The sequence below is a fragment of the Phaseolus vulgaris genome, chromosome 7 (genome assembly GCF_051622355.1).
Source record: "Phaseolus vulgaris cultivar YP4 chromosome 7, ASM5162235v1, whole genome shotgun sequence".
Taxonomy (NCBI): Eukaryota; Viridiplantae; Streptophyta; class Magnoliopsida; order Fabales; family Fabaceae; genus Phaseolus; species Phaseolus vulgaris.
Window position 1 is genome coordinate 9,211,547 of NC_143504.1, and position 25,052 is coordinate 9,236,598.

Sequence of the window (25,052 nt, forward strand, 5' to 3'; positions counted from 1 at the left end):
CATGTTAAGTTGTGCATGTTGACAAAATTATTTATAGTCTAATGTCATAATGAAAATGAAAACAATTTTATGTTAATATCCTTGGATGCAACCTATAGGTTAGCAATTCAAGTTATACAATATTCTTTTATGTAAGGTTTTTTAACAAAGTGTAATTTTACAAATAAATTATCAAAATTAATAGTTTTTAAAAAATTTACTTATGAGTAAATTGTGTTATATTGACACATTTTTGTATGAATAAGTTATGCAAAAATAAGTTGTGCAAAAATAACTTCATATTTATTAAATTGAGACATACTTCTGTCTAAAAGTACAAATTTTACGAGTCAATCACAACTCCGTTTGTATTTATTCTTGTTTTTTAAAATAAAATTATACCATTCCTATTTAGTTATAATTTATTTTGATATGGAATTGTGGAAAAGTGAGACTTTAATTGTTTTTATATTAGATTAAAGTTACGTACTATTTACACAACTTTGCATATATTTTGTTAGTTTTAATATATAATTATTATATTACTATTTATACTAATATTAACACATGCAATTTTATTTAAAAAATATTAATAAATTATTATTATTTGTGTTCTATAGAAGTATTTTTTGTGAAATGTAAAAAATTATTATTGTGAAATCATTTAAAAAAAACAAGACCAATAGATAATTTTATAAATAAAATAATATCTGTTAAAAATATAAAAATTATTATAAAAAATTATAATTAAAGATAACATAAAAATTATTAGTTTTTATCGACAAAGAATAATTAAATTAAGGTAAAATAGATACTTTAAGATATTACAACCTTTTACATGTTTAATTAAGAAAGTCTATTAGTTAACTTAAACTAAAAATAACTAAATTTATAATATTAATATTTATTTGATTATTTTTTAGGAGAATGGAAGAAAATAAAAAATAAAAGAAGAGGGAAATTAACGGAGAATGAGAGAAAATGAAGGTATAAGACAATCTTTATAATAACTTCTACATTTTTAACATATATTATTTTTTTTATAATTTTTATAAAACTACCTATTGGTCTTATTTTTAAAAAAAATATTTTCATAATAATAATTTTTATATTTCATAAATAATATTTTTATACTAAAAAAACATATTAATTAATGTTAAAAAATAAAATCGCATGTATTAATATTAATATATATAATAATATATATCAATTTTTTTATATAAACGTATAAAGAGTGTATGACTTGAATCTAATATAAAAACAATCACCCTTAAACGACTTTATTTCAAATTTCAAATTAAAGACACAATTTTAATTTTAAATTGAGATGTTATTAGAGTCAGACAATTTCATTTAAAAATAAAAAAATAAAACTTAAATTAAAAATTATGAAAGTAATATTTGACTTACACAATTTCTTCTCTCACACCAAAAACCTTACTTTTTACAATACTTATCTATATCATTCAATTTTGTTTACCAATTTCAGTAATTTTTTCATCAAATTACACTATGATGATTAAAAGAATTCTAAATTAAGAAATATATTTGGGAATTATATCGTAACAATGAATGATCACAGAAAATATATTGATGAGCAACTTGAAAAAAAATAATTCAAAATCACGTAATTGAATTGTAAATGCCAACATTAACTATAAACACGCGTTTTAACGGAAAAAGTAGAATTTTAATTTATCATTTTATCAAAGACTATCTTTTTCCCTTAAAATAAGAAATTGTCGTTATTATAATTTTGTTGCGAATGTCAAAGATTATTCATTATTTATTTTTGTCCTCGTGAATGTTAAAGTTTATTTATTAATTTTTCCACGACCTCATTAAAAGTAATATTTTGGTTCAAATGATTTAATTACTATTATTATTATATTCATTGCAACACTGATTTCGAGATCTTGAAAATGGTAAGAACTATAGCAATATGTGATGAAGGTTTAAAACTTGATCTGAGTTTTATCGTCAAATTATTGAGATAATATTTGTCCTTTTAGTTTACCTTTTATAATAATTTTTTAAGATTTACTTTTATAGGGAGATTTTATATTATAAACCCATTACAAACATTTTAGACCTTTACGTATAATTATTTAATCAGGAATGGGACGCGATGCAGTATAAGAAAATGGGGGAATCTTGTAATATTGAAAAGATGAAAGTTGTAGTTGCAATTTGAAAAAATACTGTTGACGACGATGACCCGTATATAATCACGTATTTGGACAAAGATTAGCCAAAAATCTAGCGTATGTAGCTGTCAGTATAGGGTACACGCGACCCATCAAGTAGCACATAAATAACATTTTGTTGCAGATAAGAAATTTTGAAAGTAATAATAATTTTTTGATATTTTTCGGAGGCAAGCAATTAGAGTGGGTCCCAGAGAGGGAAAAATTTCTCCTTGTGTTTTCTTATTCTTTTTGGTTTTTTTGTTCTTCTTCTCCTCGGCTTCACACAGTTCTTTCATTGCTTATTTTTCTTCCATTCAACAATTCTTCCATTCTTCATATCTCTCCTTTCTCTTGCTTACCCTCTTCTCTTTCCTAAAAAAAGATTGCGACTTTTATGAGGCTCGGTTTCTTTGACTCGTTCACACCAAATTCTTTGCGTATCTCTCAAAACAGTGCATGGTTTTGGGTTTAGGAGCTGGGATTCATTTGGGGGTCACATCCTTGTATTCGTTTTTGGGTTTGCTTTGACGGTACGGTGTGCATTTCTTCATAATTTTTTTTTTTAAAATCATTTTTCGTACACTTATTTTACGCCTTGACGGGAGTTGAAAATGGCAGTTTTCCTGGTCTATCATGGAAGATTTGATTGGAAACAGAAGATTTGATTGAGTGTTTTTTCTGATTTTTGTGGATCAGTCGTATGTGGATTCCCTTTTGTCCACTAATGTTATTTCTACATTGAGCTTTGATTCATTTGTTCATTACTCTTTGCATTGCTTGCTATTTTAAAAATTCCAATTTAAGATTTTGGGTTCTCAACTCTTTGTCAATGCATTGTTTGCAAACAAATCTGCAATTGTAGTCCTTCGTTTAGTTTTATATTATCTTGTGTTTTAATTTCTGCGGGACTAATGAATCTGGGCCTTCTCAGTTGTTTTTACCAAATCTTTTGATCTTGTACGGAATGTTGGCTATTGTTTGGAAATTACTATCGCAAGCATATCACCTTAATCGATAATTCTTTTGTGCACTGTTAGACTATAAGTATTTTCTTTTTCTTTCCCTCGAGCTTTGTTTGATTCAACTTACTGCAAATTCTGTATTTCCTTTGTTTATTGCATCAATCCATACCACAAGAAAAGACTGATTTCTTACCTTCCGTGCACTTCTTAAAATGTTTGATCATTTACCTGTCGTCCATGAATTTCAACGTGTTCATATTTTACGAAGAGGCTTCCCCCTCTTTCTCTCTGAAAATATTTCCATAAAATAAAGTAATTAAGCCCAGACAATGCTTTCCAATTTTCTATGATCCTTTTATACTCTATGATAACAGTTAGGGTCTTTAAACAATTGTTTGACTCTAGGATTTTATAAGAACGAATATCTGGTTGATATTGAGTGCCATTGATAATTTCAGCTTTTATTTATTTAGGTAGATATGCTTTTTCCTCTTTCTTTTCAATCTTTAAATTACATGTGACAGTTTTTGTTTATATGTACACGTTTTAATTTGTATATGTAGTGTTTAATAACTATTATTTTTGTGAAAAGGGAAAGTGAACTGAAATTGAATTTTATGCATCTACGTTCTTTTCTTTGGAGGATTTAATTTATTTTAGTTGGGCTTTATATAGAAGTAGGGTTATGTTCAAATTGACTTTTGGGAGTTTTATGAATTAATTCATTTGAGAGAAAAAAGAATGTCAAATCTCATTCAGTACTCATACTTTTTGTTGCACCAGAAGAAAGTGTTGGATCGGATGTGTATTATGTGCCATTATTGTGGTGCGGGCTTGTCAGAATCAAATTTTGACAATAAGAAAGAGGGTAATGAGAATAGTCTAAAGTTCAATGTCAAAGTTTCCATTAGGCCTTGCAAATCATGTGGAGAGAAGCTAGAGCGAGCAAATGCGAAGTGGCGTAGTAATAGTCCATATGTGACACCATATGTCAGTCCAACTACATCGTTGCAAAGTACTGATAGCTGTGTGTCCACCTGCAGTAAATTACCATCCCTCTGTTTTCATTTTATAATGCTGATGATGTTAGTCTTATAGTACAAGATGGTTTTATATAACCAAGTTTTTCTTGAATGTCTGATATTTCAGGTGAGTTTTCAGTTGATGTGAACTCATCTGACAGGTACTTAGCTACGTCCAAACAGAGGTGTGAATAAAATGTTTATCCTAGATATGCTCAAGTACTTGCTTTGTTTCTTATGCTAGGAATAGTCAAGAAGAATGTACAGTTGAAGGTGGTGGTGTGGAAGATCTCGGTTATCAGTTGAATGGTTCACAAAAAGTGATGGATAACTATTCAGAAGAAAGCAATAACAACAATGAGGGTTACACAGTGAGAGATGTGGAGATTGTACAAGGGCATAACTTTCAAGAAGAGAAAGCTTATCGTTCTGAAGACCCTATTGAATCCTCTGTTGAGGAAACTGAATATTCTCTTCCTGATGATTTGGAAGTCCAAACTTGGGAACCTCCTGAACCGGAGAACCCACAGGATGACATGGACAATAGTGTGACCTGTAATGATGATGATGAAGACCACGGCATAGGGGTTGCAAACTGGGGTGAGCCAATTTCTATCAATAGTTCTGAGGATGAATTAAGTGGGAGCTATAGGTTCAAAGAGGAAAAACAAAGAGCAATGGAAGAAATGATGAATGGGAAATTCAAGGTACTTGTTGGTCAGCTTCTTAAATCTGTAGGAGTTTCCTCTTGGGATGAAGGTGATAAGAGTTGGGTGGACATAGTTACATCTTTATCATGGGAAGCCGCTTCTTTTTTGAAGCCTGATGCAGTAGGAGGTAGTACAATGAATCCTGATGGATATGTTAAAGTGAAGTGCATTGCTGCTGGTTCTCGTGGCCAAAGGTAAATGCAATTTGTTCATTAAGAATTTGCTTTCTGACATTTCTATTTATTGTTTTTACATATATTCGCACTATCCGGTTAGGAAATGGTGGAATTTTTACTTCACAGAATTTTTGTTTCAAATTCATAATGGTTATAGGTCTCGTTTGGAAGAGCTTATCAACAACTTAGTTGGACTTGTGTTGTAAGTGTTTATGAGGCTGTTTGAGAGAGTTTATGAAAATATCTCATGACTTGCCCATAAGATGTTTTTGGCTGATCTTAATAATCTCCGAAAGATAGCTTTATTTGAAGCTTAAATGACCAACCTCCAAATTTCACCAGGGCCAAAAATATAAAATACGCAGTCTTTTTTTCTTCCTTAAAATTGAATATTTTATTTTATTCATTTCTTCTCCTTAATTAATATAAATTTTAACTCCTACATGAATCAAAAATATACATTTGTGGCTATATTTTTCTTCACGTTTCTTTCTTTTTCACTATAATATATTTTAATTAAATACATTTATATTTTTATCTGAGGCCAGTAATCTATTTTATATGTTGTATGTTTTTTATGTTTCCTTCTAAACCGATGTGTAGTGGCGAAACTTTTATTATAGTATACTATTTTATATGCTTATATTTTTTTATACACATGATAGTGATTTTTAAGTTTATATCATGATTTAATGATATATATATATATATTTTTTTTTTTTTTTTTAAATTTTAATCGTGTTTTTTATTATTAAATATTTAAAATCTAAAATTCTTGATATGTGTCACTTAATTGTTTCAAATTTATGAGACTTAAATGTTATTAAAATTTAAAAATGGGTAAATTATGACTAGTAATTTCTATTTTTAATATTTTTGGTATATATATAATTAAAATTGTCATGTGACCTTGCACGGATTATAGATATCCCTGCAACATACACAACGGAAGAAAATCCAATGCAAGGACCATATTGGCAAAATGTCTTACGAGTTATAATTTTGTGTAATTTAGCATATTAAATTGAACCCACATTTTTTGAAGTCGTGATTAGATTTTCAATGTGCAAGGAGGTGTTTGTTGTTGTGTTTCAATTATCTTTTGATTCCCACAGATAGTGCAATGCAAGAGAAGGAAATAGGAGAAAAACACGGTAAGTGAGAAATACAGAGACGAAGCGTGAAAACTGAAAGAGAAGTTAATGATGAACGTGGAAGAGGGTCATGTGACTATTTTTAGTTTGGAATTAGATTTAGGCCTAATAGTTACTATTACACCCTCTCATCTCTTGTAATAAACTAGCATATAAAAATTAGCATGCGCTTTTGAGTCACAATAGCAAATTTTAAAGAAAATATTTTGTGCTGCAGTCAACTAATCAGAGGTTGTGTCTTCAAAAAACATGCTGCTCACAAGCATATGCCAACTAAGTATAAAAATCCAAGATTATTACTGATTAGCGGCATGCTTGGCCATTCTATTAATGGGCTGTCCTCATTTGACTCCATGGACCAGGTAACTTAATTAGATTACATTCTGTTATTCACCTTCCATTCTCTAGCTGATTATTTCGTTGCTTACAGGAGAAGGATGATCTGAAATCTAAAATGGATCGTATTGAAATGTGCCATCCAAATGTTATATTAGTGGAGAAAACTGTCTCTCGTGATATACAAGAGTCAATTTTGGCAAAGGGAATGACACTTGTGCTTGATATGAAGCTTCACCGTCTGGAAAGAGTTGCACGTTGTACTGGTTCACCAATTTTATCATGTGATAATTTGAACGGTCAAAAGCTAAGACACTGTGATTTTATTTACTTTGAGAAGTTTGTGGAGGAACATGATGGGGTTAGTGAGGGAGGAAAGAAGCCCATAAAGACTTTGATGTTCATTGAGGGCTGTCCTACACGTTTGGGGTGCACGGTATGCCATTATCTTTTACTCGGAATCTCTGTTTTCTTATTTATTCTAATTCTTAATCTTCCAAACTAAACTCTTTTTCTTTCTTTGGTGACGCTGCAAATTTGTATGTGTTTACTGAAGTGCATTTATTTGAAAGTATACACATGCTTGTATAGTTGAACATTTTGTCTCTTTAGCATGGCATGATAATGAAGCCTCAATTTGGATGTGGATACCATATTACACTTACAGCTGTATAAGGCAATATCTTGAATAATGAATTAGCACTTTTACGTAATTGATTCTGATTTTCACTTTGAAAGTATAAGATAGAAATTTAGTATAGAATTATTGATGTATTTTGGCATAACAAGTCAAGTGTCACAATGAGTATTCTACTTATATTCCTGGCCAATGCTGAACATCTTAACAAACTTTTCACGCCTAAGACTAGTTAGATTTAAAATAAAATCACTCCTGTTCCTTCACATAATAAAAAATTTCAATGAATAGATGCTTCTATATATCAGTAAAATGCCTGAGGAGTATTGGTTTAGTGACTTTGGATGAAGGAAATTTCACACAATGTTTGCTTCATTATCATCAGCATATTAGTAACTTAAAAGCTGCTTGTAATCCTTTATTTCTAAGATGCTCCTACAGTGTGTTTATTCTCTAATCATTGCTTCATTTAGGTCTATCTCAACTATTATTGATTTTTATTCTACCATCATCTGTCATGATATGAACATGAAGTTATAGTTTGTGGCCTTTCTTCTTATCTAGAGTTAACTGCTGCTTTACCTGCAATTGCAGATTTTACTGAAAGGAACTCACAGTGATGAACTGAAGAGGATTAAATGTGTCTTGCGCTGTGCAGTTGTCATGGCATATCACTTAATTCTCGAAACTTCCTTTCTTGCTGATCAGAAAGCTATGTTCTCTACCATTCCAGCCGTGAGTGTCGCAGATATCTTGCCAACCAATAAAGAGTCCTGTGATTCAGCAGCGATTAATTCAAGCATTCCATCTCTCGAGTATTCTGGTGAAAATGGAATAGTTAGTACTGATATTCCCATATGCAATGGACTTCAAGAAAAACACACAAATGGAAACAACCTAGGATCAGAGGGTTTTTCTCCATTCTCTTGTGAACCATATAATCCAGCTGTCCTGTCTGGGTTCTCAGCTATTTCATCTTCTCTTAAGAAAGTTATGGGGGATAGTTTTCCCTCTGCTCAATCTTTATCAGCATACTTTGGTTTCAATGGAAGGAAGCCTGATGATCAGGTTGACGAGTCAATTTCTGTTCTAAACTCTCCAGAGGCAGATGGAATTACCATGATCGAAGCAAAAAATCATTCTAATGAAGTGAAGTCACTTAATGATGGACAATCCCTGTCTTCACCTGCGTGCTTGGACTCCAGTGGGAATATAAGTAAAGATGGCCATAATGACAAAAAAGAACTCCAAAGTAAAGATGATATCGATTCAGTGTTGGATTCTCAGAGTATTTTGGTCTTGATGTCTAGTCGGAATGCCTCAAGAGGGACTGTATGCAAGCAAAGTCATTTTTCCCATATTATGTTCTACGATAATTTTGATATTCCACTTGGAAAGTTTCTAGAGGACAACTTGCTCAATCAGGTTTTCATTGTTTTTTCTATCCTCCTCTACTTTATTTAGTTGACTAATGGTAATCATATGATACAGTGGGTGATTCTGAATCATTGGATAAAGTTATAGTTACATTAGAGCTAGCTAAAAAGTATGTTGGGACTGAAGTTTCAAAATGCAATATCATTTTTATTCTAACTGATTGTTGTTTTATATACAGACAAGACTTTGTGACGCCTGCCAAGAATTGCCAGATTCCCACTTTTATTATTATGCTCATCACAATAAACAGCTTACTATACAAGTTAAAAGCTTGCCCCAGGAAAAACGTTTGCCTGGGGAGGCAGAAGGGAAAATTTGGATGTGGAGCCGTTGTCGAAAATGCAGTTCTGGTTCTACAAAAAGAGTGTTGATATCTACCACTGCCCGTAGTCTATCATTTGGAAAATTTTTGGAGCTTGGCCTTTCTCACTATTCTTCTAGCAGAAAATTGAGTTGTGGCCATTCGCTTGATAGGGATTTTCTCTACTTCTTTGGGTAAAATAATCTGCATATTCCTTTTTATAGTATAATATAATCCGCTTTGTACTTGTTTTGGTTTATGTTTAACATGTTCAATGTTAGTTCTAGAGAAGCAGATGCATTGTTTAACATGTCACATAGACTTCTAAGTTCTGATGATTATGAATTAGGTTATTACGTAACATTTAGTTTATTTCCTTTTGCGCTGATACAAATTTGAAGTGCCACCTAACTACTTTTAAGATTTAGGAATGCTCCTTACTGTAAGGTGCTTATTTTTGTTTGTGCTCTGTATAGGTTCCATGATTTGTGGCTTAATAAATTCAAGGAGGGTTTTATTGATGTGTTTTATTATGTCTCTGCTTATATGCAGATTAGGTCACATGGTTGCTATGTTCAGATATTCTTCTGTCACCACATATACCGTGTCTATGCCTCCTCAAAAACTGGAGTTCAATGGTGCAATGAAACAAGAGTGGCTTTTGAAAGAGACCAAGAATGTATGCTTCCTATTAGGCTATTTTCATTTAGATATTTCTTTTGTAGTGGCTGAAATATAGTATACATAAGTTGAGATCAGTTATGTTCTTAATTCTCATACATTGCCTGCATTTAACTTAACTTTTTTTTTTTTTTTTTTTTCTGTTTTAAGGTGTATATGAAAGGCATATCATTATTCAGAGAAGTTGCAAACTGTTTAAAGACAATACATTTTGATGACCTTGGAGGATCAATTAGAGATTTCTCCGAGGTTGAGAAGATGTTAAAACAAGAGCAGGAAGAGTTTGAGGTTAGCTTTCTGTTTGGAAATGATTTAGAAATTTCTTTTGACATGGAACCAACTCAAATCCTAATTTGAATGTGTCTATAGAAGTTGTAAACCCCAAATCTCTCTTTTCTTGCTCTAACCTTAAATTTGGATTTATATTTGTTTACTATGATATTCTAGAATGCATTAACAACAGTGTTGGAATTTACTCTGATGGAATTAGTACAATAAAAGTCTGAAGTTTGACATTGCTATCACTATAGCTCTAACAAAAGTTTCATTGCCAATGAAAGATTTAGTTTTTAGTTTAGTGTGGAAATGTTTAATTTGTCCAGTGATACATTAGTTTTGGATTTTCATTTCATTTCAAGTTTCCCCCCTGATGGAAGCCTTACACATATAGTGATTACTATGATGAGTATTAATTTCCTCCGACTTCTTGTGTTCTGATAACAGGCAAATGTCAAGACTGCTGTTGCTAAAAAAGGGGATCTAGACCAGGCTGCTTTCAAACTTCTCAGTTTAAACCGGTTAATGTGGGATCTTTTGATTGAATCCTATGTGTGGGTTCAACGGTTGTACCCATTACACTCACCTGGTGGTTCAAGACTTGAATTTGATGTCTCTGAGAAAGTTATGCAAGATGGGGATATAAAAATTATGTTTGACACATCTGTTCAAGTACATGAACTACCAGTGAAGGAAATTCCTATTGGAGGACCTCTTCTGGAGTGTAATGAACAGGATGATCCATCTAACACACAGGATGTGAAAATTCCTGTCGTTGATGATTTGATATCAAGGAGATCTTCTGACCAAAAGTTGCAATTGAGTCTGGATGTTTCCACTCAGTTACCAGATCATCTTGAAGTGCGCAAGAACTCTCCAGTTTCTACAGATACTAATCATCCAGTTGCAGATTTAAAGGTATTAAATAAAAGTGCTTCCAATTCACCAGTTTCCAACTTGCTGGATTCAAATGATTGGTTCTGGAAGCCATTTACCGAGATTCGGCAGATAGGCATAAGGGAATTCCAGAAAAGATTATTGCCAAAATTTGAATCTGTAAGCAGCTCTATTGCTGAATATTTACCCACAGCCAATCAATTAATCACTGAGGAAGGTACACGGTTGCATATCCCGCTCAAGAGTGACAATCATGTTGTGTCTGACTTTGAGGGTGAATCCTCAAGTATTATTGCTTGTGCATTAGCCTTATTGAAAGATACAAATGAGGTATCAGAAGTTAATGATGAGGACGATAGAAATGAAGTTGGAATAACTTCAAAGTCAACAGAAAGTTTGCATAGCTTGACCCATGGTGCCACCTTAACTTCTTCACAATCATTTTCAAGGAGTTCTTCAGATTCAGAGGCAGTACATTCTGCTGCAAGCATGTCAGAAGAGTTACGAGCCTCTCGTGCTACAGAAAACCATAGCATAGAGATTGCTATGGGTTGTGCAAAATCACTTGGCAGGGAAAAATATTCAGTGATATGTCATTATTTCAAGCAGTTTCGTGAACTAAGAAATTGGTGTTGCCCATCTGAGCTTGATTTTATTGCTTCTTTAAGCCGCTGTAGGAATTGGGATGCCAAAGGTGGAAAAAGCAAGTCCTATTTTGCAAAAACACTTGATGACAGATTCATCATAAAGGAAATAAAGAGGACAGAACTTGATTCATTTTTGGGGTTTTCTTCTTTGTATTTCAAACACATGAGAGAGTCATTTGAATCTGGAAGTCAAACTTGTCTTGCAAAAGTGTTGGGGATCTATCAGGTTGGTGAGCTGTTTGCGCATCTTTGTCTTTTCCATTGCCCAACTTTTCACTTATTTATTAAATTTCAGTCTCTATTTACATTTTTTTTTTACTTTTAGTTCCTACATTTAACAAAGTATTCTAGTCCCTTAACAGGGATCTTATCTTTCCTAGTTTTTTGGGATTAAAACTGAAATAAAAGCAAATAGATAGGGAAACTAAAGCAAAAGAAAATGATATTCCGGAACCAAAAATATAATTAAGGCACTGTACATTTTCTGGCTTCATGGAATTTTAAGCATTTCAACCTGAATGCAGGTTACTAAAAGACATGTCAAAAGTGGAAAAGAGGTTAAATATGATCTCATGGTGATGGAAAATCTTACCTACAATCGAAATATTACTCGCCAGTATGATCTTAAAGGTGCTCTTTTTGCCCGGTACAATTCTGCTGCTTATGGTGATGGAGATGTTCTTTTGGATCAGAATTTTGTGAATGACATGAACTCTTCCCCATTATATGTCAGTCATAAAGCAAAGCGTGTTCTTCAACGCGCTGTTTGGAATGACACATCTTTTCTGAATGTAAGTCTTCATTAGAAGAATTTTGCCTGTAAGCTTAACTTTTCTGATTGAATTGTAGTATTTCTCTGAACTAATTTCTTGCGTTATTACATGAAGTATAGTTGGTAACACTGAATAAATTGGCAATTTATTAGAATATGATCAATATTTTCAAATATTGGGAATTCTTATACCTTGCCCTCATTCATTCCTCCCCAATTCAGCCTACTAAACATACCTGCAATCCATCGCTGGTATTTGTACCTAAATTCTTAATAAACAGTATATATCATATCATGCTTTATGTTACCCTTGTGTTTATATTTTTCTTGAATTTGTTTTGTTTTGGATTTCTTTTCCTGATTATCTGACATTGTTCATTTCGTTGTTTGCTCGATATGCAGTCAATCAATGTGATGGATTACTCCTTGCTTCTTGGAGTAGATTCTCAGAAGCGCGAGCTAGTCTGCGGGATCATTGATTATCTCAGACAGTATACATGGGACAAACATCTTGAGACATGGATGAAGTCATCACTTGTTGTTCCAAAAAATTTGTTGCCAACTGTAATCTCTCCTAAAGAGTACAAAAAGAGGTTCAGAAAGTTTATGTCTACATATTTTTTTAGTATTCCAGATCACTGGTTTTCTCAGAAATCCTCCATTCCGTGCAAACTTTGTTGCTCAGGGGAAGAGGATGATGATCATCCTTCCCCGGAAAAGCCCTAGTACAAGAGTGACAAGTGCTTTCTCTGTCCAAATCTTTTTATTTCTCTCCAAAATATATATACAAATTTGAGAATTTATGCAAGTAGTTAACACTGTATATAGACAATCAAATATTTGATTGTAAACCTAGCCCTGCTATTCTGCATTTTTTAGCGAATTTCTAGGGATGCTGTCATTTACAGGTCCATCCTCTCCCTGTAAGAGAAGAGTAAATTTTTGTAAAGACTAAGGTAAATGTAAAGGTTTATTTAATCAATGAAGAGTTGTAACTCCTCCCCTAACCTTGTTTATTGCTTCTTTACAGATTAAAGCACATTATTTACAAATTGTAATTACTATTTGTATAAACAGTACTGTTACATGAAAGAAAAGCTGCAAGTTAGGATTTCACAAGAAATAAAAAATAGGAAAGTTAGATAGAATAAAGTGATAGGAAATATTAAGTGTATGTCTCATCCATATTTTTCATTTCAATGTCGTTAGAGAGAAACTTTTTAGTTTCACTTAATAGACTAAGATCTTTAGTTGCAAAGCAAAATATCATTAACATATAGAATCATAAATATAAATTTGCTTTCACTAACTTTAAGATATATACATCGACCACAATATTTTCTTTAAATCCAAAGGATATAATAATATCATTGAACTTAAGATACCACTGCTTACAAGGTTGTTTAAGTCCATATATTGATTTCTTAAGTTTACATACCATGTGTTTCTTTCCTTCTTCAACGAACAACACTAGTTGGTCTTCCCGTTTAGAAAGACGATTTTAACATCCATATGATGTAACTCTAACAGAATAAGCTACTAATGTCATAATGATTTGGAAGAATTTATTGAAAACAAATGAAAATGTTTCCTTATAGTCAATGCCATCCTTTTGAGTAAAACCTTTGGCAACAAGTCGAACCCTGTAACGTTTAATATTGCCATGCGAGTCACACGTAGTCCTAAAGACCCATTTACACCCAACTCTCTTGCATCCTTATGACAATTCCATAAGGTTCTATATACAATTTTGTGTCATTGATTTAAGTTCATCTTTTATGACATCTAACCACTTATCAGAATTATCACCATTGATGGCTTCTGAAAACGAAATTAGATATTTGATGCCTAAGTCATTCTTTGAGTATTGTAGATAAATCACATAATCATTCGAAATAGTAGATTTTCTTTCTCTTTGGGATCTTCTCAATAGTGTTTCTTGTGGTTGTTCTACTACAAATTCATTGTTAATCTAGGGATCGTTAATTTGTTCTTCTTCTTTATCATTGTGTGGTTCAACATGATGAACAACAATTTTTGAAGTAGATGTACTAGTTAAAGGAACTTGTACTTTGACTTCCTTAATCTCCACATTTCGTGAAGCTTCACTCCCACTAGTTTAACCATTCTCAATGAACATAACATTTCTAGTTTCAACAATTCTCGTACTATGGGAAGGATAGTAAAACATATACCATTTTGACTTTGCTGGATAACTAATGAAATATCTACTGATTATTCTTGCATCCAGTTTCTTTTCTTGCAAATTGTATATTCTATTTTTACCTAGCAACTCCAAAAATGTTGGTGTCTCAAACTGAGTTTCCTACTTGTCCACAATTCAAAAGGTGTTTTTTTTTAACTGCCTTACTAGGAGCCCTATTCAACAAATACATGACAATGTTTAAAGCATACACCCACAATGATTCATATAAAGATGAATTACTTAATATGCTCCTAACCATATTCATTAAGGTTCAATTACACCTTTCTAACACACCAATGGTGTACCTGACATTGTGTATTAAGCACAAATATCACGTTTATTCAAGGAACTTAGCAAATGGACCAGGATGTTGTCCACTTTCATCGTATTTTCCATAATATTCACTACTTCTATCTGACATGACAATTTTCACCTTTCTGTATAATTATCTTTCCACTTCATTTATATAAATTTCCAATGAATTCACTGTTTGAGATTTCTTATGCAAATAAACATACCCATAACATGAAAAATCATCAATAAAGGTGATAAAGTACCTTTCTTTATTAACAAAATGTACATAAAAAAGTTCCATATATCATTGTGTAATTTCAAGAAGTTGAGTGCTTTGTGTGGCTCATTTCTTTGTGTGTTTTGTCTGTTTGCCTTTAATATAATCCACACATACATTCAGATTAGTAAAATCTAAAACCATAAGTATTTCATTATTTACAAATGTTTACATCCTTTCTTTGGAAATGTGTCCCAAATGCTTATGCCACAAGTAAGCAAAACAATCATTCACTAAACTACATTTAGTGAAGACGAAGTCCGAGGTAGTGTCATCGTCTTCTTCATAAGAAGTTGGGGCGATCACCGCCTTCAGTGGCATTTGGTTCGCCACCTTTGCCTTTGAAGCCAATTTCAACAAATCTTTCTTATTGAAGTGTGTCAACATTCTATCTGCAAAAAGACATAAGAAGAATCGCCTACGTTTAATACGTAAAATCTTACTCTCTAAGGTTAAAGGAAAAAAGTGTACCAGTATAACTCTTTAAAGAGTTTGGGTCAAACTCGTCAGCCAGAAGGTAAGCGGTATCAAAGGTAACTGGGAGGCTTGAGAAAAATTTGCAAACCTCTTGGTCAGTAGAAGCTAAGTCATCTAAGCGCCGAGCAACTTTGAAGTTGGGTTTTTGAGTCTAGTACATGGAAAATAACCTTTGAAATTTTTGTAAGACAATTGGAAAAAGGTAAGAATTCCCCTTCCAGAAACACTATTTAACGAGACCCATAGTTGACAACCTAGTTTCTTCATCTTGAAGAGGTAAAGGAACACGTCAACAGAGGGTGGGATGTCGAGCTGATCATAGAGGATAGAGAAGGCTCAGACGAATGCTCAGCTATTGGGATGTAGTTGGATAGGGGCCATGTTGAACTCGGTTAGAAGCTCTTTTTCAAAATCTGATAAAGGGAGGCGAAGAAGGAATCTTGTAAAAACAGTGGCGTATAAGTAGCAAAAGGGTCTATTAGGGGATATGGCTTCATCACAACACACGAGCTGCCTACCTCACAAGGGTCTAAGAAAATCCAATTGTCTTCTTTGCCGAAATGGCATTTACTCTTCCTAAGGGTCACTATTTTCTCGTGGGAGGTATAGGAAGAGGTTTCGGTTAGGAGGTTTGGCGGAGTCTAAGGGTACAAAGATTTATAATCCATGGCTGGTTGCATCTAAACACAATCACACGCAGAAAGCGAAAAACAACTCAGACCCAACACAACAAAGAAACAAGCAAGGCAAGCATAAATTTAGGAATTCATACAATAGAAGAATAAAAGAACAAAACCTAACATGCATTTCGGAATTCATATGACAACTTACGAGTGATCAACATCAAGCACATATATGAACAAATAAAAGCAAAAAATGATCCCAGATAGAGCATGCAATTGTAAAAGATGAATAATCGGGGTTGACGAAAAGGAATACCTTTTTTGATTGGAGGAAAAGAAGCTTTGAGAAATGCGTGGGGAACTTTGACTAATGAGTAAGGAGAGTCTGAAGTTTTTGAAAGTTTAAAATTGAACGTTTTGGACGAAGTTTAAGAGGAATAAAGAATTTAGAACGATGGAGTTTCTGCTACCAGTAATGTCAGGACACATGTACGTGTGGGGTCGAATACAGTATAACGTCACTTCAAAGACGCTTCGTGTGTCGTGCCTCACCTACTTCTGAGAAACAGTCACATCAATTAGTTCTCAGGAGACTTTTCGCTTAGCCCAAAGCTCAGCTCGAGCCTGGGGCTTGTGCGTTGGTCATAGTTGGTTCTCGGTAGCAATTCTGTGACAGCTCGGTTCTTGGATAGAACCGGGGGACAACTCGGTTGTTGGACTTGGGTGAAATTCGCGTAAGTGGCCTTTTTCAGGGATGGGCCCAAAGTGCGCATGAAGGTCTTTACGTAATTAAATCGATATACACGTGCTTATAGATATATTTGGGGTGGTGAATATAATATTTGTTATTATTACGTATGTTTGTTATTATTGCGTATATTTATATTTAATATTATTGGGTATCTGTTATTATTACGTGGCAATATGTTTGTTGCACGTGACCAGTTGCTAGTAACCCTAAGTAGATAGGGAGATGCATTGATAACGGAAAGTGGGCCAACGGATAGCACCGAAGGAGTGTTAGTGCCTGTTGCATGTGGCTTTCTGTTAAAAATAAAAGCTAACGTGATTATTTTTCAGTTAAGACTTGCTTATCTCCAGGGAGAGTGGTTACATGTTGCATGTGCGGTTATAAAAGGGGCCTAAGACCCCAGAGGAAGGTACGCTATTTTTGCATACTAGACTCAAAACTGTTACTTTTGGTGAACCCTAGCTGACGTGATCGTCAGAGTGTAATCAACAGGTAGGGCGCCCTCTGTCCCAACAGGTAGCATCAAGAAGGATACGTGAGCTTGATTCCCGAAGAGGTAGTCCAAGAGAAGACGTCCAACCTAGTTAAACGACGGGAGATTCAACCAACGATAACATATACCTTAAGACATAAATTAAATATACAATAAATGTTTAAACAATAAACAATCATTCTATGCATACTAATATTCTCCTGGTGATACATTAATACACAAAACATGATGCTAATGATATCTACATTATTTGATAAGATATATGCATTTACTAGAAATATCTATTATCTTTGAATATATAAATAAAACTAATAATGCATACTCACTACCAATATTCATATCCATTAATCATAAGAACAACTAATCAACTTTTGAGTGATCCATAAATATCTTATAATAATGAACTTCAATTAATCCATGAATCATTTATAATTTAATATTTATTCTATATGTAATTAAAATATCATTCATCATTATTTTAGAATTAAATAAAACATAAAAATTTGAATAACGATTACATTCATAAAACAAAATACACAAATATATATTTGTTTAATGTCATTATTTTTGTTTACCGTAACCTTATCCTCCTCCCACCTTATTTCTCTTTCTTTCAATTAAAAAAAAATTGTAACAAGTCGGATATTAATGTGGTTTAGCATTTCAATTCAATAAAGTGTTTTGATGGGCGTGAAATCATTACCTCCATATTCAATGCATGTGGTTTGCATTTCTGTAACTTAAAATTTGATACAATTGAATAACAATTCGAAAATATAACTAGTTATTACAATACAAATTAATTCTATTCAAAATTTAGAGTGTTTTTTTTTTAAATTCCTAATATAGATTTAGAAGATATAAATACAAGTATTTGTAGAACCAAACCCTAAAATAAAATCTTAAAGCCCTTCCAGATATTCATCTATACGTAGTACAATCGTCATAATTCAATATCATGTCAATTAAAATATAATGAAATTTAATGATTATGATTGAAAATAGATAAATGTGTAGTTTATATGAATGATGTAATTGATATTAAAACTTTACATGACAACAACATTTGAAAATATTCTTATTAATAATTAATCTGATTGGTTTTTTTTGTTTTTATTAAGTATGTTTTGAAATTTCTTTTCATCAGTTTACTCTTACTTTTTTTTGTTGTGTTGTGAACTACAATAACTATACATGAGCTGATGTTGATATAAGTGCAAAAGTATCTAAAAGGCCAAGATCATAGTGTTATGTTAGAATTTTTTGTACTTTGTATAAGATTATAAGTATATAAATATTAACTATGTATTATCAATATTTTGAAAATTTGAAAAACATTGTAATAATTAGAAATTCTTGAGATCTTACAAGTAGTGAAAAGAAATAATCATTTTCATACAATACTTTACAATATTTTTCTAATAATTTAATTATAAAAAATTCTTTCATTCATAAATTAAAATTAGGGTTCATAAAATTAAATATATATATATATATATATATATATATGAAGAATAATAAGTTTGAGAAAACATACTGTGATAATCCATGTAAATTTTAATGCATATCATAATAAGGATGTTATTAAATCTATGATCCTCACATTTCATATATTTATTATAATAAAAATAAATATTTATCCTAATCTATGAGAGACATAATATGAGTAGTTTCTTCAAACTATTTTTTTTACAATTCCTTTTTTATCACACTTTTTTTTTTACAACAACCTTCTTAATAAAGACTTTTTAAATATTTTTCAATCCCTTCAGATTAGGTTTTTATCAAATAATGTCCTACATTAACTAATTAACTCCTTTGATTTATTAAATCACATTTTGTCCCAAAATTTAAAATATATTTCACATGAGTTATTTTATTTAATTAATTTTTATTTAAATAGAATAAAATATGAAATGACAATTTTGTCCTTTTCCTTATTTTTTTATTGACACCCTTTTTTATAATTCTAATATTCTGAACTTTAAAATTTAAAAATACAATTTTATATTATAAATTCTAGAGTTTGAAAATGCATTCTGAACTCTAAAATTAAGAACACAAAAATTATATTCCAAGCTTTAAAATTCAAAATATATTTTCCAAGTTCAAAAATGTATTTTAAACTTTAAAATTTAAAATATAAAATTATATTCTAGACTTCGAAAAGTATAAAAAATACCTTCCAAACTCTAAATTTATATGTATTCCAAATTTTAAAATTCGGAAGGTTTACAGATTATACAATTTGGAAATGAAAAAAAAAAAAAAAATCCCTGCACCTTTTGCTCAAAGTATTTTTGGAATCGAAAGATTCAGTGGAGGAAAAAATTGCCTAACCACAATCACGCAAAATTGCCTAACCGCAATCACGCAGAGGTGTAAGCATTGCCCAAGTTGAAAGCAAATTGCCACCAAAAGTAATTGCTGTAGAAGGAAATGTATATTCCTACAAGAATTTTCATTCCAAAGGAAGGAACCTCAAAAAAAAAAAAACATTTGGAATTGTTTCCATAACTTATGTATTGAAAACATGGTAGTTGAACAGTAATGTATATATTGGAATTGTTTCCGTAACTTAAGTATTGAAAACTTGAAAACATGGTAGTTGAATCGACCTTGTATTTGAGATGTGTAAAAATGCAAAGATACAATAACCTCATATTTCATTTTGAGTGTTGTATTATTATCTACATATATATACCACAAAGAAGAAAAACTTAGGGAAGGACTTACAAAAAGAACTTTTTAAATGAGTAGGGGACGAATGAAATGACTGTACTTTTTAAATGGGTAGGGAATGAATGAAATGACGCACCAGGTTCACGGGTAAATTAAAATTAGGACTTTTATTTACAAAAACCATAGTAGTTAGTATCTTACGATTCACGATACGTATCGTACGAAACGATACGGTTTCACCCTCCCACGATTTGAATCGTGTGAAGAATCTTTTTCGTCCCTGAATCTTAGTTGTATCATGCGATTCGCACAAAGAATCGCTGAATCCCGAAACGAAACAATTCTGTATTGTGTGAATCAGTGTGGATTTTAAAAAATGAGTAAATAAAAAAAGATAGACATAATTTGTTTAATAACATGTATGCACCATAGAGGTTGTTTTGATGAAATTGTGTGGCATATATATATATACATATATATAATTTATATAATTTATTGTATCTTGCATGTATATATATCTTATATATTTAAGTATATATTAAATTTTTTAATGTTTATGAATCTTACGATTCACGATACGAAACGATTTACGATTCATAATATCAGCTCTCCGATACACTACTTGTATCTCGATTCTACTATAAAAAACAATTAAAATTAAAATTAGGATTTTACAAAAGCAAGTCGCGATACGGAATCGTATCACGATTCACACGATACAACTGCGATACGGGAGCAAAAACAATTATTCTTGCAATTCGTATCGCGAACACTATGAATCGTATCGTATCATACAATTCCTATCGTGAATGATTCGTATCGTGAATCGTATGATACGTATCGTGAATCGTACGATACGTATCGTGAATCGTACGATACGTATCGTGAATCGTACGATACGTATCGTGAATCGTACGATACGTATCGTGAATCGTACGATCACTACCATGATTGAAAATATCCTTATACACATTTTGGGACAGTCACAAACTTGCTCTCCTTTTCTCCTAGTGAGCCTTATTCTTTGGAATTCTGAATAGCTGCTTTTTGGAGATGAACAACTGAACCAGCCAAAACATGGTTATTCACTATGATCGTAATGAGGATGATTATGATGATCTTGAGGATTGTGACATGGATGAATCTTTACTTCTATCTTATCAATACAATACTGAGTAGCACTACTAGGCTCGATGTTCTCTCTTACCCACAGTCACTATCCTTACCTTCAACATTTTGCATCTACACTAACAAATGATGGTGAATGCAGACATAATAACTCAGTATTTAGTTAGTCTATTACGTAATTGTGGTTAATTTACCAGTCTAACATACAAAGAGAACAATGGAAACATATCAATTTGGGTGCAATAAGATTGAAATACTTAGTAACACACTATTCATGGTCAATGGCAACTAACTTCTACACCATATAAATAAGTATTCACCATCTAAAGATTTAACAGCATCCCCTCACCAAAAGAAAAGAAATTGGTCCAAGACCGATCCAGATATTAACCGATATCTCGTCCCTTTAAAAGAAGAAAAACAGAAAGAAGTTCTTAAATTCAAGTACAATGACAACGTCGTGGAACTGAAACACCAGGTGGCTTTCTTCTCTCTCGAATTATGGTTTCTTTTATCGTTGGCAGTTTTTGGTGAACTTTCTTCCATATGTGATTCACTGCACCATCCGAAGGTATTGGTCCAATACCACCTGGATGACCACTATCATAGACAAAAATGGGCTGTACCTGAGCCATATTTTGGCGGAACCTAGTTTTCTGCTCTTTTGAAAAACTTTTAAGATGATTGACAAGCCAGTTTGGTTTCAGTGCATCACTAACTGCAACAAAGACAGAAAATTCCGAATAATCCACCATACCTTCAAATGGAAGCTCAATGTTGTCACTGACAATGACAGGTATACAAAGACTTTGTATTGCATCAAAAAGTCGGCATGAAGTCGGTGTATCTCCAGCTGGATGCAGACAAAATTCTGATGTTCTCATCCCTTTTATTGATTGATCTCGGCCAGTTGCATTAGGGAAACCTTCTTCCATTATAACACCAGGCTCATTAATCATTAGATCCCATAACTTCTCTCTAATTATACCTCCCTGAAAATTGAAATATTTGTCAATGAATGAGACAAGCATGGAACAGATATGCTTTTAGGTAAATTAGAAGGACCAGAAAGACCATATGTATGTTGGATGAGTATAATGAATTATTGGTTTCTATTTACAATAAAATACAGTGTGGAATGGAATTTCAAATGCTTTGTTGAGCCGGAATGAATTAGCTTAAGTTTCCATGAGGAAAAAATCCTCCAAGGGCGTTAAATATTTATCACCAACATTATGCTATAGGCTACTTATGACAATCAAGTTTTTCAAAGTAGCCCCCCAATTGCCAAATGAAGACATGATGAATAAAATTTGTTTACAAAACTAGATATATTCGTTAAGTAAATTATATAGGTCAAATCAATCCTTAACCTTAACTTCATAATTAAGCTGCAAAAATCTGAAGTAAATATCTTTGCAGTGACAAAAGGTAGGTTTGATGTATGAGGTAGGAAATATTGGACCTATTTTGTTAATGGTTCTCAAAGAGTAAATCATACATCATACATTTAGAACAAGGAAAACAATGCTATACTTCCCATAACAGATTTTTCAGTGTCATTTAATAGTCATGAATAACATTTGTCCAGATAAAACTTCTAGTGCATGTATGAAGCTATACGATGAAAACAAAAACCATAATGCTCATATTGCAATCATAAATTATAAACAAGCATTATATTAAAATTATCTATATCTAGAGGCATATCCGACTTTATTGCGAAAAAGGCAGGAAGACAGCAATATCACAGTAACAGATATTATCTACTTGACGTGCAAGTTGCAAAGAAGTGGCCAAATAATTGAATAATGCCTTCTGTATTGGTATAGGTACACTAAGATGATTAATTCTTATCACAAAGAACGTCCAAAGCAAGGAGGAGGGTGTCTTATAATCAGAGACAGAAAGGAGAACATTTTGCCTAAAAAATTCTGAGCAACAACAATACTCTAAAGAATAGAGGTGGTCAACACAATTTTTCTTTTCTGAAAACAATTGTAGAAACGCAGACACAGATGGCATTTTTCATATAATCTTGACTCGAAAAAGATAAACCACTTCATTGATAAGACAGTGTCACTACAGTTCAAAGGTAAATTTATCCGAGACCATATGTATCTGATGTGAAAATCCTATCAAGATCAAGTACAATTAGACAAAAGGAACAACACTCACTCAACGAACTCAATCACAAGTCACAAGGTTTTAAAAAAAATCCACAACCCCGATTGCGACCCCAACATCAAGCTTCTACAATTGTTGCTGCATCAGCCACAATGGTTCGCAATTTCCCACAATAATATCAATGATGGTAACAGCAAGCACAACATGAAACACACGAAATGTACCGAAGTTAACATGGGTAGTCCAATACTAACCCGGTGCCTATGTTTAGCTCCTTTGAAATACAGAAGCTGGTGACGCTCCTTGTTTTGTGACAAATCCAACCTCGGAAGCAAATGCGTGTAAGGCACAATCACATCTTTAATCACAGATACTTGAGTATGAGGAACCACACCACTCTCGCTACAGTTAGAACCTCGGGAATCAAGCCTATACCAACCACCAAAATCCACAACGAGCAAAACAGCAGGGGCAATCTCATCTTTGACATGCCACATGGCCATCGGGTCTGCCAAACAACGCTTCAGTTTTAATACCCTGAGAATCCAAAGACTATAAATTCATAAGCCGAAACACCCTCACATTCAACGCAAAAAAAAAACGGTTTCCAAAACGCACCGGTTAGCACAAACACGTGGTCTCGTCCGCCGGAACGGTTCCAGGCCTGGGTGCTTCTAACGGCGTCCATGACTTCCCTCTGCCGCTTGTAATCCTCGTTCCCGGTCTTCTTCCTGAACGCGCCCCTGTTCGCTCCGAGCTGCATCTCCGCGCTGAGCGTGGCGAAGAACGGAACGAAAACGACGTCGGCGAGGCGCGGGTCGAGGACGCGCTTGGCGAAGGAAGTGGCGCGATGTTGAGGTGGGGTCATAAGGTCGCCCGTGATCCAGAACTCGGCGCTGTACTGTTTGATAAGAGGGTTGTCGGGATAGGGCGGGAATTTGGCCGTTGGATGGAGAGAGAGGGGAGCCTGGTGATCTGCGTCGGTGGGGAGTCGGGAATCGGAGAATGAGGTCCAGTAACGGTGCAGTAGGGCGTAGTTAAGGGATCGGGGGAGGTCGGCGACGTAGACGTTGATGGTGGGAGAAGCGTGAGGGGAGGGAGAGGAGTGGAGGATTGAGGCGGTGGGGAAGAAGAGGAAGATGAAGAGGGAGAAAAGGGAGAGGAGGGTGAAGAAGAGGAAGAGATTGGGGACGGTTAAGGAGGTGGTGCTCTTGTTACTCTTCACCATCGTAGCAATTGCTTTCTCACTGTTCTCTCCCTCCCTATTGGAACACAAGGAGACACACCGGAGAAGAAAACACTAGATGGGTATTTTGGTAAAAAAAAAGAAGCTTATACACTACTACACTTAACTGTACACAAATTTCTACAGTATTCCTTTCTTGTTCATCTAGTATTTATTTTATTATACTTACTAATACTATAGTTTTTAACTTGTATTTATTTATATTTTATTCTTTTTCTCTTTTTTTATAAGTTTTATCTCTCCATTTTATCTGTTCTTTTTTTATTTCTCTTCTTTTATAATTAATATTGAAGTAAAGTGACACATATTTTCAATTATTAAATTTTATTTTATATAAATATTTTAATAATTAAATATTTCAATTATCTAACTTTTATTACAAATATTATAATTTCAAAATTTCTAATTTATTGAAACAAAATATTTAAAAGATAAAATAAATTTAAATAAAAATAATTCAAATTTTAAAAATTTTAAATTTCCTAAAATATAATTTTTTTTCAGATATAACCTTTAAGAAGTTTAAAAAACATGAGAAAGATAAAATGTGCCCGATAATTGACAGATAAACA

At 32.8% G+C, this 25,052-nt stretch overlaps 2 protein-coding genes across 5 annotated transcripts; one reads left to right on the plus strand and one right to left on the minus strand.

Moving 5' to 3' along the window:
• Positions 1-2,394: 2,394 nt before the first annotated feature.
• On the plus strand, positions 2,395-13,183 carry FAB1D (FORMS APLOID AND BINUCLEATE CELLS 1A). Of its 3 annotated transcripts, none has more exons than XM_068636693.1 (13): positions 2,395-2,698; positions 3,914-4,172; positions 4,280-4,313; positions 4,397-5,056; positions 6,410-6,554; positions 6,623-6,964; positions 7,760-8,590; positions 8,781-9,097; positions 9,456-9,582; positions 9,735-9,872; positions 10,308-11,630; positions 11,929-12,195; positions 12,579-13,183. In XM_068636693.1, the coding sequence occupies exons 2-13, from the start codon at positions 3,932-3,934 to the stop codon at positions 12,900-12,902; spliced, it is 4,749 nt and encodes a 1,582-aa protein (XP_068492794.1). In that variant the 5' UTR covers positions 2,395-2,698; positions 3,914-3,931; the 3' UTR covers positions 12,903-13,183. The 3 variants fall into 3 exon arrangements, with proteins under 3 accessions (XP_068492794.1, XP_068492795.1, XP_068492796.1); XM_068636694.1 differs by having other exon boundaries at positions 2,438-2,698; positions 4,403-5,056; XM_068636695.1 differs by lacking the exon at positions 2,395-2,698 and adding an exon at positions 2,785-2,866.
• Positions 13,184-21,326: 8,143 nt separating this feature from the next.
• Positions 21,327-24,604, minus strand: LOC137828421 (Exostosin family protein). 2 transcript variants are annotated; one of them, XM_090305345.1, is made up of 3 exons: positions 23,853-24,604; positions 23,489-23,771; positions 21,327-22,099 (listed from the first exon to the last, which is right to left on the minus strand). In XM_090305345.1, the coding sequence occupies exons 2-3, from the start codon at positions 23,735-23,737 to the stop codon at positions 21,548-21,550; spliced, it is 801 nt and encodes a 266-aa protein (XP_090161471.1). In that variant the 5' UTR covers positions 23,738-23,771; positions 23,853-24,604; the 3' UTR covers positions 21,327-21,547. The 2 variants fall into 2 exon arrangements, with proteins under 2 accessions (XP_090161471.1, XP_068491092.1); XM_068634991.2 differs by having other exon boundaries at positions 23,489-23,742; positions 23,853-24,544.
• Between the last annotated feature and the right edge of the window lie 448 nt (positions 24,605-25,052).

Bases quoted from the DNA above. Each gene is read 5' to 3' on its own strand.
- FAB1D (XM_068636693.1), top strand. From the start codon at position 3,932: ATGTGTATTATGTGCCATTATTGTGGTGCGGGCTTGTCAGAATCAAAT. The intron at 6,555-6,622 runs GTAACTTAATTA...CGTTGCTTACAG, and splicing joins CATTTGACTCCATGGACCAG to GAGAAGGATGATCTGAAATC. The intron at 9,583-9,734 runs GTATGCTTCCTA...TTCTGTTTTAAG, and splicing joins TTTTGAAAGAGACCAAGAAT to GTGTATATGAAAGGCATATC.
- LOC137828421 (XM_068634991.2), bottom strand. From the start codon at position 24,462: ATGGTGAAGAGTAACAAGAGCACCACCTCCTTAACCGTCCCCAATCTC. The intron at 23,743-23,852 runs GTGCGTTTTGGA...GTTGTTTGGCAG, and splicing joins CCACGTGTTTGTGCTAACCG to ACCCGATGGCCATGTGGCAT. The intron at 22,100-23,488 runs GTTAGTATTGGA...TTCAATTTTCAG, and splicing joins GAGCTAAACATAGGCACCGG to GGAGGTATAATTAGAGAGAA.